Genomic DNA, 12,421 nt, shown 5'->3' with positions numbered 1-12,421 from the left:
AATACATGATTTCCAGACACCAGAGAGAAAAAACAAGAGAAAGGAAAAAAACAGACACATACTGGGTTACTTTCAGAAGGATCCAGATTTCAAAATAACAACACTGAAAATGAGGATCCTGAACCTAAAATTATGCGTTCATCCAAATGAAGTATGGGTACAAAATAAAGACAATTTTCAGACATTTAAAGCCTCAAAAATGTTATCTCCTATGTACTTTTTTTCAGAAATATCTATCAAGGGCTTTCCAGGCAGTTCAGTGGTTAAGGCTCTACTTCCAATGCAGGGAGTGTGGGCTCAATCCCTGGTCAGGGCACTAACATCCCACATGCTGCATGGTGCAGCCAAAAAATAAAAATTAAAAAGAAATATCCATCAAGACCAAGGTAGCAAACAAAGAAAGAAAGGCATTGGATCTTAACCCAGGGAAACCGTGGAATCATAACAGAAGAAAGGTAAAAGGAAACCAAGGATTACAGTTGAGCAGCAGACTAAAGAAGTAGCCAGTCCCAATTGGAGGAGGCAAACAGAGGACTCCAGAAGGAGTATTTCCATGGGGGAAAAAAATGGGACTCATAGAAATATATGATGACTGAGCAAATTGAGAGGAACTTTTCAGTCTGGTGGAGAGTTTGGAGATGAGTCAGACTTCACAGAAAAACTAAAACATAAAACATGAGAACTGTAAATTATAGTACATACCTTGACTCATTTATGGACTGTATGTAGCCATAGTAACATAGATATTAAATACTGACTGCTCTAAAAATTATTGTAACTATATTAGGAGGATGGAAAGAGGGAAAGTGTGTGTCTAGTCTAGATGGTTGATGTAAGTAAATTATGATAGCATGTTAATAGATTGTCTAACATGGACACAATCAGGATATAGCAAATAATCATGTTATTGAAAAATAAAGAATGTATTAGTTAGGATACAGGCAAGGCTATTATAAGAGACCCAATGTACAGTGGCTTTAACAAGATAGTGTAGGTGTGTGTCAGAGGTTCAGATTCCTTCCATCTCTTGGGCTGTGCCACTCCTAGGGTATTGCCCTTACCCATGTCAAACATGGCTCACCTGTGCACGTCCCAGACAACAAGAAGGGGAAAGAAAACTGGAAGGTATGCTTCTTTGTCTTTAAGGACAAGACTCAGAAATTGTGAGTCACTTCTGTTCACAGGCCTTAGGCTGGTCGATATAGCCACTTCTAGCCACTCCTGCCTTAAGTTTTGCCTAAACTTTTACGTTTTACTTTTCATGCATGGTTACTTAATGTACTTGGCTTTGAAAGTTTATATTCTTTTGGAATTGTTTCTTTTAAAAAACAACAACAACAAAAAACCTGTCTTAATGTTACACATGCATGAAATGATGAAGGAAGTGTATCTTAGAACTAGATGAGAAACTCCCATGCTATAATAATTTAAAAATAAATAACCCAATTAAATGAAGTTGCTTAGTCGTGTCCAACTCTTTGCAACCCCGTGGACTGTAGCCTACCAGGCTTCTCCGTCCATGGGATTCTCCAGGCAAGAATACTGGAGTGGGTTGCCATTTCCTTCTCCAGGGAATCTTCCCGACTGAGGGATCGAACACAGGTCTCCTGCATTGCAGGCAGACTCTTTACCCTCTGAGCCACCAGGGAAACCCAATTAAAAAATGGGCAAAGGCTCTGGATAGAAATTTCTCTAAAGAAAACATACAAATGACCAATAAGCACAGGAAAAACATACTCAATATTATTAGCCATCAGAAAAATATAAATCAAAACCACAATACAAATACCAGTTTACATTGCTAGGGTGGCTACAGTCAAAAAGACATAGCAACAAGTGTTGGTAAGGATGGAAGAAGTTGGAACCCTCATACAGTGCTGGTGAGAGTGTAAAATTGTGCATCCACTTACGAAAACATTCTAGTAGTTTCTCAAAATATTAAAAAGGTAGAGTAATCATATAGCCCAGCAAGTCCACTTGTAGGTATATAACAAAGAGAATTGAAAACTTACACAGAAATAGAAATGTTCATAACAGCATTATTCATAGATAGCCAGTAAGTGGAAGCAAATTGTATATCTATCAACTGATCAATGGGTAAATAAAATAAGGTATACCTGTACATTGCAATATTATTTGGCAGTAAAAAGAGTTAAGTACTGATAAATGCTTCAGCATCAATGAATCTTGAAAACATTATGCTGAGCAAAAGAAGCTAGTCACAAAGGACTACATATTTTATGATTCCATTTATATAAAATGTCCAAACTAGGCAAATCTGTAGAAATAGAAAGTAGATTGGTGGTTGTCTTGGGCTTGGGAATGTTGGGAGATGGGGAGTAACTGCTAAAGGGTGTGGGATTTCTTTTGGGGGTGATTAAAGTGTTCTAAAATTTATTGTAATGGTGGTTGCACAACTCTGTGAATATACTAAAACCATTGAATCATATGTTTTAAATCCCTGAACAGTGTGCTGTGTGAATCATAGCAGAATAAAGCCGTATTAGAAATACTAAATGAGATAACGTTTTATGCCCATTAGGTTCCCCAAAATTAAAAACTGTGTTGATATCAAGTATCAACATACAGAAAAACAATAACACTTGTATGTTACTGGTAGTACAGCCTCTTTGGAGAGTAATTTGTCAAACTTAGGTAATGTTGAAAATATACAGGACCTGCGATCCAGCAATTTCACTTCTAGTGTTTACCCTAAAGAAGTTGTCACAAATATGCCAAAGAGAAAATACGGAAAATAGTTTATTATAGCACTGTTCGTAGTAGTCAAAAGGCCTGCCAGTAGGGGACAAGGAAGTCAACTGTGGGTTATTCATGCAGCAGTTCAAATGAATATATCAAATTTATAAGTATCAGTATAGTTAAATCTCAAACATAATATTGAGTGGAAAAATAAGTTGAAAAAGTCTGTATGTTTTTATATAAACATTAGACACAAAACAGTACTGTATTTGTAAGATGATACATATATAGTTGAAGTCTGAAAACATGCTTAGAACTGCCTTCAGAATAGGTTACTTCTGGAAAGGGACAGAGGTGGAATGGTGGTGGAGCTGTGGTTCTGTTTGTAGCATTTTATTTATTTAAAAAAGAAAGACCTGAAGCAAATAATGTTTACATCTGTGAAAAATGAATGACGGCTGTGTGAATGTAGCTGTGTCACTTTATGTAATTTTTGTAGTATTTAAAATATTTCATATTTTAAAGTGAAAAAATGAATCTCTGTATTCAGTAATACCATATTTGGTTTTTTTGGTGAGCTAACCAGTCTGACCGATTGGAAACTTTTATATAAGTATCGTTGCTACTTTAAGACAATGGTTGGACTTTTCAACGTCTCCACACAAAAGAATTCCAAATTATTTAGCAGCTGTTGTTTTATCAATCAGATCATCATGACATGAAGGTGAAAGTTCATGCAGGCTCACAGAGTCGTATCTTCACTCTCTCTTCAGTGGCAATTGATCAGCTCAGAAAAGGAAAAAGAAAAATATAGGAATAATTATTCTTTTACAATTTGCCCATTTTTAAAAAAACTTTTGGTGTAGACTTTTTTAAAAAAGGTTATATATTTATACCATTTTTTCTATTTGTTGGACACTGTACTTGATAGGTCAGAAAATTCAAATTTTCCTGTTGCCACTTATTAGTTGTAAGATTACGTCACCTTTGTGAACCTCCATTTTATCATCTATAAAATGAGTGTAATTAAGATTAAACGTGAAAGTGCCTAGATAATGAGTAGATGTTATTTGAATCTGAAACCAGGTGCATTTTCTCTTCATAAACTTGAGGTTGTAGAAATGAGCTCCTTTCAGATGTGTGACTTTTTGTTTCTTTGTTACAGAGAAATCAACAACTGATGATGAAGTACAGAAGTCAGACATCTCATCAAGCAGTCAAGGAGTGATAGAAAAGGAATCCCTGGGGCCTCTTCTTTTAGAGGTAGGTGTTCTCATTGACTCAGAAAGTGATCAGAATCTTTGTTCTAGCCAGTCTGATTTTTTTCTTTATCTTCCTTACATTTTACATCCAATTAATAAATCATAAAACAAAGTAAAATTTTAAATAACTTTTAATGATTATTTTAATCTCAGAAACTATTTTGACAGTTGTTATTATTTCAGAATCAAATGTGAGAAACAGACATGAGAAATTTTCATAAAGGCATTCACATGTAAACTAAAGAAAACTGTCTGGCTTTGCTGTTTCTTTATGGCAGTTAGGACTAATTGGGAAAATAAAATTTTTGGAATTATTTAGCTAGCTAGTGCTAATTCTCCTGTGCTGTGTGCTTAGTTGCCCAGTTGTGTCTGACTCTTTGCAACTCCATGGACTGTTGCCCGCCAGCTTCTCTGTCCATGGGGATTCTCCAGGCAAGAATACTGGAGTGGGTTGCCATGCTCTCCTCCAGGGGATCTTCCCAATCCAGGGATGGAACTCAGGTCTTCCAGATTGCAGGCAGATTCTTTACCGCCTGAGCCACCAGAGAAATCCAGTTCTGCTGTAGGATTTTACTTCTGAATAAGGGATGCCTCACCTTGTTACAGTAGGTGTTTTCTGACTAAGAATTTTTTAACTATTTATGTGACCATTGTAAGGGAACTTACTATTTTAACAACTCTCTGTCACACTTTTTAAAATGAAGAACTTTTAATCTTAAATTACTTTGTAGCTACTGTGTAATATTCACCTGTTTTTTCCTATCTAATCTTTATTCCCTCTGTTCTCAACACGGATGTTTTGTTTCCAAGCAGGTTCGTCACCTTAAGTGCTCCCTGCCATGCATGAATGTTTAAAAACATATGTATGTGTGTATATATACATGTATTCCCCACAAATTAGGCTTTTCTATCTCTCGGCCTAATTTTATTTTATATATATATATATTTATTATATACATACATGTACGTAGCTATAAATATGTGTATTTAAATCATGCATGTATTTTTATATATATCTAAAATAAATTCTTCTTTCCTATCCCACCTCAAGGTCCTTCTTTCTGGTTAAGTCTTGCTAACACTCAGACTTGTATAGGTCTCTTGATTTTCTAACTTCTTTATACACTTTTTCCTATTACCCAAACTAATCCTCTGTTCTTGAAGTAAATAGAATTCCCTCTACCAACACCACTAATTTGAGAATATTCTCAGCATTCCCTCTTTTGTAAAACTTCTTCATAATCCTCTTTTATAAAACTATCTCTTCTTCTCTCTGGCTGCTCGTTAGCCTTATTTTCCCAGGTTTCTTTTTCTTGTAGTTCAGTTCAGTTCAGTCACTCTGTCATGTCTGACTCTTTGAGACCCCATGGACTGCAGCACACCAGGCTTCCCTATCCATTACCAACTACCAGAGCTTACTCAAACTCATGTCCATTGAGTCGGTGATGCCATCCAACCATCTCATCCTCTCTTGTCCCCTTGTTCTCCTGCCTTCAATCTTTCCCAGCATCAGGGTCTTTTTTTATGAATCAGTTTGTCACATCAGGTAGGCAAAGTATTGGAGCTTTAGCTTCAGCATCAGTCCTTCCAATGAATACTCAGGACTGATTTCCTTTAGGATTGACTGGTTTGATCTCCTTGCAGTCCAAGGGACTCAAGAGTCTACTCCAGCACCATTGTTCAAAAGCTCAGTTTTCTTTATGGTCCAACTCGCACATCCATACATGACCACTGGAAAAACCATAGCTTTGACTCTCTTTCTTTATCTGCCTCTTCAGTGTTAGCTTCCCCCAGGTTCTTTTGGCTCTTTTCCTTTTGTTTTTTATTCTGTACACATTTCCTGGACCGTTTTATCAATATCTATATCTTTGTCTATATGATGTTTTCATATGTGTGTATGTCTGTTAAAATACCAATGAGGGCTTTCTGATTTGAAACAGCAGACACCAATTCTGACTAAGTTAAGCAGATGTGGGCTTTCCTCATAGCTCAGCTGGTAAAGAATCTGCCTGCAATGTGGGAGACCTAGGTTTGATCCCTGGGTTGGGAATATCCCCTTGAGAAGGGAAAGGCTACGCACTCCAGTATTCTGGCCTGGAGAATTCCATGGACTGCATAGTCCATGGGGTTGCAAAGAGTCCAACACGACTAAGCGACTTTCACTTTCACTTAACCAAATGTGAATTCATTGGGATGCTATTTTGATACACAGAACCATGCTTAGAAATAAGGTGAAACTAAGGCATCTTGGTCTTCCTTGGTAGCTTAGTTGGTAAAGATTCCACATGCCATGCAAGAGACCTGGGTTCAATCCCTGGGTTGGGAAGATTGCCCTGCAGAAGGAAGTGACATCCCACTCCAATATTCTTGCCTGGAAAACCCCATGGTCAGAGGAGCCTGGTGAACTACAGTCTAATGGGTTCAAAAAAGACTTGGACACAACCTAGAAACTAAATCATCAAGGTATCTTAAGGAGGCTAGAAAGCAGGAACTATACAAATGGTCTCTTTGAAAGACCCTTCTGGACAGTGCCCTGCTACCAGAATGAATGTGTTCTAGCCATGCGCGTTCTGATTATAGTTCTTCTCAAGGTTCACATTTAGGGAGGAAGTTTCCCAATGGCCTGAGTAAGAATCCCATGAGACTTTATTAAATGGGGAAGAAGTAACTCCTCAAAGGAAATCAGACATTCTCTGAAAGAGGAAAAGGTAATTATAGTTAAAAACAAATAAGCAAAAACCAAATGATACGATATGTACCTGTAAGTCACACAGGTATATCTTTAGCCCAGATCTCTCTTCACAGCTTCCCTTTCATTATATCCTATTGCCTTTTCAGCCTATTTCAGGATATTTCTCCATCAGAAAGTTCCTCAGTCATTTCAAAATATAACATTCCTAAAGCTAAATTTATAATCGATCCCCTCATTGCCTAATTTTTTTAAAAAGTCAAAAAATTTAAAACTTGGTTTTTTCCCCCCTTGAGTCCCCTTTGTCTAGGAAAGGCACCTATCTACCGGATCCCTGAAGTCATTAATGAAGGATCACCCCTTGTGCTTGTTTCCACAGCTGCTAGAGGTCCCCAGATGCTGTTTGTTCTGCATTTGTAGATTTCTCTTCTGTCACTTCCACTGCCATTGCCTTGATCCAGGCTCGCATTTGACCTGGAGTATCACAATAGTATTGCAGTTTGTCTGCCTACTTCCAGTCTACATGCCACACCCACTGCCAGAAGGATCTTTGTTAAAGCAGATCGTGTCACTCTCCTGCTTAAAAACACTACTTTCAAAATAATCCCCATGGCTTTTTTGGGGGGAGGGGGGAGGTAATGGTGCTTTACTTTGAAGCTTTAAAAAAAATAACTTTTTATTGTTAAGTATAACACAGATATGACAAGTGTGTACAAGGTGATTTTTTTTTTTTAACCTCTGAGCTGTTTCCTCTGTTTGAATGTTCTTTCCACCCCTTGTCCACCCGAGTTATTGCTCTGTGTCCTTTAGGCCTCGGCTCAGGTGTCATTGAGTCTCCTCCCAGGAAACTTTACCCACAACAGCCATTCCTTTGCCCAATTGGGATCTGTGCGTAACCTTTTTGAACGCCTCTATTGTACTACACTGTGACTATGTGTACTTGTCTTTTTCCCTCAGAGACTATAAAATTGTTGAGAATGTGTGTTTTATTCCCAGAACTTTGTCCAGTGACTGACACTTAGTGATACTCAGGGAATCTTGTGTAATCATTTAAAGCGAGGGCTCTGTGAGAAGCCCTGGCCAGTGCAAACCTGCGTTGAGACCCAGGGTGGTCCTCTTCAAAGGCTGATATCCTGGGAAGAGAGAAAAACTTTTCCAGCTGATGATGCCATACTGAATGGAGTGGCATTTGTTATCATCCCCTGTGTGTAGCTCAGTGTCAGCCCAGCTGTGAGAACTTGGAGAAATAGGAAGATGCCTTCCCAGCAGCATACTTGGAAATTAATTATATGCACAACACATGAAGGAAACTTGTAGAATAAGAACAAATATTAGCAGGTTATATTAATTAGATACACTTTTAGAAATTAAAAATGTTTATATATTCATAGGAATAGTTTCAAAGGATTCCTTGAAATGTTACCAATCTCTTGGGAATAGGATTTTGGCAGATCTTATACTATATACTTAATTGTCATATTTTTAAAAATTTCAAGTATATATTTTATTTTAATTTAGAAAACAAACAAACAAACAAAAAAACACACATATCCAGCCCAGGATAGTCTGTCTGCATCTCAGGAGAAGGTCAGCAGGACATCTCTGCAGCCATGGGGTAGCCTTTGTCAACCTGTTTTCCAAGCCAGTCTTTTCTGGGGAAGCTCAAAAGAAACATGATGCCCCAGACGTCTTAGAGGAAACGATGAGTCCATGTAACCGAGGCCAAGCAGGGACCTGGTGAAAGTTCTGTATTCCCTGTAAGGCTGACCAACTGCATATTCCAGAGGCCAGCTACTAGAATAACTTCCCAGCTTGGCAGTGAGTTCAGGTGCAGTCAATGGGAGAGCCTGGAGAAGTCCCAGAAAGTGTGAAAATAGGAGCCTGCAGGGACTACAGACCTATTGCAAGGAAGGAGAACTTTTAAGTCCTTAGGGTTTCACAAATGCCTTAAAAATAATTGCACTGTGTAGTCCAGGTGAATCTCTCTGGACCTTGCTAGTGCTTAAGGTTAGTCTGCACACCACCCCTGTGCCCACGACTGGCCAGTCTTCAGAGTGGGCAGAGATGACCCCAAGAGTGGGTCTCAGTCTCTCCCAGCCCCGCTGCAGACAAAGGGTAATAACTTCCGGACCTAGAGACAAATATGGAGAGTGAAAAAAGCAAGGGAGAAGCTGACTGACTGAAGTTAGACAGGGTCGCTAGGGAGGCAGTGTCCTAGAAGGACACCCTGAAAGCTAGATAGAAAAATAAGAAAGTGGTGATTTGGAAGCTGGGTAGTGTGTCCCTTGGAAATGATCGCCATGAAACAGCCAGGGTTTTTTACTTGCCTGCTTTGTATCTCAGTCCTGTTTCTTGCTCTGAGATACTTTGTTGTATCTGTGCATGCATGTGTGCTCAGTTGTGTCCGATTCTCTGTGACCCCTTGGACCATAGGCCTCCAGGCTCCTCTCTCCATGGAATTTTTCAGGCAAGAATTCTGGAGTGGGTTGGCATTTCCTCCTCCAGGGGATCTTTCTTCAATCCTTTTGACCCAAGTATCGAACCTGCGTCTTCTGCACTGCCTGCATTGGCAGGCAGGTTCTTTATCACTGTGCCTTCTGCGAAGCCCAAACTGTTTTTTATTAAACTCTTTTAAGAAGCCAAAAAGAAAAAAAAAAGTTAAATTATATTTACACTGATTCAATTAATGGCTATGAACATTTTAAAAAATCTTTTAGATCTTCTAAGAAAATGATATGTTTGTATTTCAGTTATCCCTATTTTCACATAAACTTTAAGAAAAAATACATATATTGATCACCTGTTATGATCTACTCTGATCTAATCTATAGCTACTCTGACTTTAAGAAAACAATTGGATATGAGAGTGCCTTCTTGTGCTCATCTAAATCCAAAATAGATTAGTGAAAGGTTTGTCTAGTGTTGAGGTTTTTAGATTATTAATCACATCCCTTTCCTCTTCACCTTATGAACTAAGTGAAAAATAGTCACAACAGTCAGGTGGAGTAAAAATAGTTTTATTTCTTTTTGTTCTTGTTAAAGAAGATATTAGCAGTATTTTTCATGAGAACAATGCTGTGCTTCATTATTTTTTAAAATCTTGATTGAATGCTTTGGAATGCAGTGATTTTAAGATGTAGTTTGAAGTTCAGTTTATTTGAATATTTGGCTTAAAAAATCACCTGAAAATTCAAGACACCTCATAAAAATGAGATAGATATAAATGGAAAAATGTATCATTGGATGAGTCTCTGAGTCACGTTACTCATTTTGAAATCCTACCTACCAATTATGTAAGTTTTTCTTCAAATTTCATTTTTTTTTTTTTTTGGCCACACTCTGCAGCTTGAGGCATCTTCATCGAGGCTTGAACCCAGGCCCCAGCAGTGAAAGTGCTGAGTCTTAACCACTGGACCGCCAAGGAATTCCCTAAATACCATTTTTTTAAAAAATCTCAAATAGTGATTCTCCAAATTAATCAGAAGGTGTTGCCTTTTCCTTTTTTAAGAAATGGGTTTTTAAAGCCCACCAAACCTGGAAGACTTGAGCGGTGAAAAGGTTTTGTTTCTAAATGTTTAAACTGAGAAGATAATTTTTATAAGTGATTTACATCATTTTCAGCAACAAAATGATAACTGTGGTAACATTTCAAAACATTCATTTTCACATACTGTCTCTATAATGTGTCTTTTTGAAAGCAGTTTATTTTCATTGTTAAAATTTCATCTTTACCCTGAAGGAACAAAATTAAGTGTGTATATTATTTGGAAAATGCCTGCTGGGTAGGGTATTATCATTACCACATATCATCATAGAAAAGGTCAGCAAACTTGGGACACTTACCTTTTTTAAAAAAAGAAAAATGAGTAGCTCATCAACATTGTTAGCTTTGTTAAGTCTTTTGGCACAAATCAAACCAGCAAATCATGTGTAATACCAAGGGTGGTTATGTCTTGTTACAAAATTGTGTAATAATGTTCTGCTTTTTAAAGGACTTGTTTTTGTTGCTTTTGTACATTCTATAGCAAGTAAACTGCAACATGTTGCAATAAACAGAAGGATTATAAATAAGGTACCACTGTCATCTTCTCCATTCTGGATCCTCTCTTAGATTCTGATATGGACTGAGTGAGGCACCAGGGTGATGATATGTTAATAAAGCTTAATATCTTCCTTATGTTTTAGATTTCACTATAAATAGAGATTCTGACTTTTTTGCCACACCTCTGTGGATATTATGTTCCCCTTGGGACATGTACATCTTCTTTTGGAGCTCCTGGGCTCCATCTCTGTGCATAGAAAGCCCTCTGTGATTTGGCTCCTGTCCACCTCTCCAGACTCACTGCCTGTCTTGTGCCATGTGCTCCAGCAGCTCCAAACTGCTTTTCTGTTCCATTATGTTCCATGCTCTCTCCTCTGCCTAGAATGTTCTTCCCTCATTCCTCTTCCCCTCCTCTGCTGTGCCTTTTATAACTCAGATCAGGGCCTGTAAGGAGCCTTTCTCTGCCTCCCACCTTGACCCCAAATAAGCATCCTTCTTTATACTCACAGAATAGCCTGTGTTTGTCTTTCATACTGCATTTCTCACTGGCATTTTATTAGGCTTATGTCTCTCCACTGTACCACAGGTTCCTTGAGGGTAGACACCAGGTCTTAACCCACAGTTTAGAGATGTTTATGACTGAATGGGTCAGTCACTTACTTCACATTACTGCCATAAAATTTCTTTCTAAGGAAGAAGTTTGGCATATTCATTCATGCCTACATGAAACATAAGTGTACAGTCTGTTTTAAAATCCTGTTCCCTCCACAGAGAACATGCAATATTAAATCTTCTATTCAGTACCCTTTTTTTAAACTTGACACATACTTCCAATCCTTTTTTCGATAGAGAAACATATTTGAGTATTTTTCTAGTCTCTTTTAACCTCATAACCTCTTAATCCTTTTTTTTTTTTTTTCTTTACAGGCTTTGGATGGATTTTTCTTTGTTGTGAACTGTGAAGGGAGGATTGTATTTGTGTCAGAAAATGTGACCAGCTACTTGGGTTACAATCAGGAGGAATTAATGAATACCAGTGTCTACAGCATACTGCATGTGGGTGATCATGCAGAATTTGTGAAGAATCTGCTACCAAAATCACTAGGTAAAAGGAATGTGTTTTTTTAAAAGAATATGAGCTCTCTATAGCTTCCCCTCAGTAAAGTATAATTATTATTATGTTTATAATATATGGTATTATTCTATGTCATACATACTTTAAATATTTTAAAATTTAATTTCAGCCTGAGATTAAATCTGAAGGAGGAACATCATCAAATAGCTGATAGAGAACATTCCTTTTATCCTCTTCCTCTAGATTTTGCCATAATTCTGTGACAGAGTTAGGAAGCAGAACAGTTAGTCGTCTTACCACAAGAAGCTTCTGCTTGGAATTCCTTTTGTTTTGAATTTTAATTATGTCTAAGGAAGAGACAAATATATGTAATTTATCCTACCACCTTGCTCAGAGAAAAGAAAAAAGGAAGGAGGGAGGAAAGAATAGTGTTCATATTACATACTTATTACAATGAACATTTTTTGATGTAAGTGGTTTCAACTCATGGGTTCCAAGCATGGTTGGAGCTCCATCCAATGGTTGGATAGGCTGTTCAGTGCCAGAGGAGGCTAGCTGAGAGGATAGATAGACTTCTAGCCTGTGTTCTGTTCACTAAGCCATGTACCTGCTCCTTAACCTGTAGGTACTCCAGAAGTTGGGAGGAGAGTCTT

General features: G+C 37.8%; 1 protein-coding gene across 7 annotated transcripts in view; it reads left to right on the top strand.

Moving 5' to 3' along the window:
- NCOA1 (nuclear receptor coactivator 1) overlaps window positions 1-12,421 on the top strand; it is a 219,647-nt gene that overhangs the window by 132,562 nt on the left and 74,664 nt on the right. For all 7 annotated transcript variants that reach the window (XM_027555936.1, XM_027555934.1, XM_027555939.1 and 4 more), the window contains 2 exons: window positions 3,866-3,963; window positions 11,621-11,798. In XM_027555936.1, coding sequence (XP_027411737.1) covers window positions 3,866-3,963; window positions 11,621-11,798 — 276 coding nt within the window. The remainder of the gene's footprint in view (window positions 1-3,865; window positions 3,964-11,620; window positions 11,799-12,421) is intronic.

Source organism: Bos indicus x Bos taurus, chromosome 11 (assembly GCF_003369695.1).
Source record: "Bos indicus x Bos taurus breed Angus x Brahman F1 hybrid chromosome 11, Bos_hybrid_MaternalHap_v2.0, whole genome shotgun sequence".
Taxonomy (NCBI): Eukaryota; Metazoa; Chordata; class Mammalia; order Artiodactyla; family Bovidae; genus Bos; species Bos indicus x Bos taurus.
The sequence above is the reverse complement of the archived record's forward strand: the minus strand, read 5'-3'. Positions and strand labels throughout refer to the sequence as shown.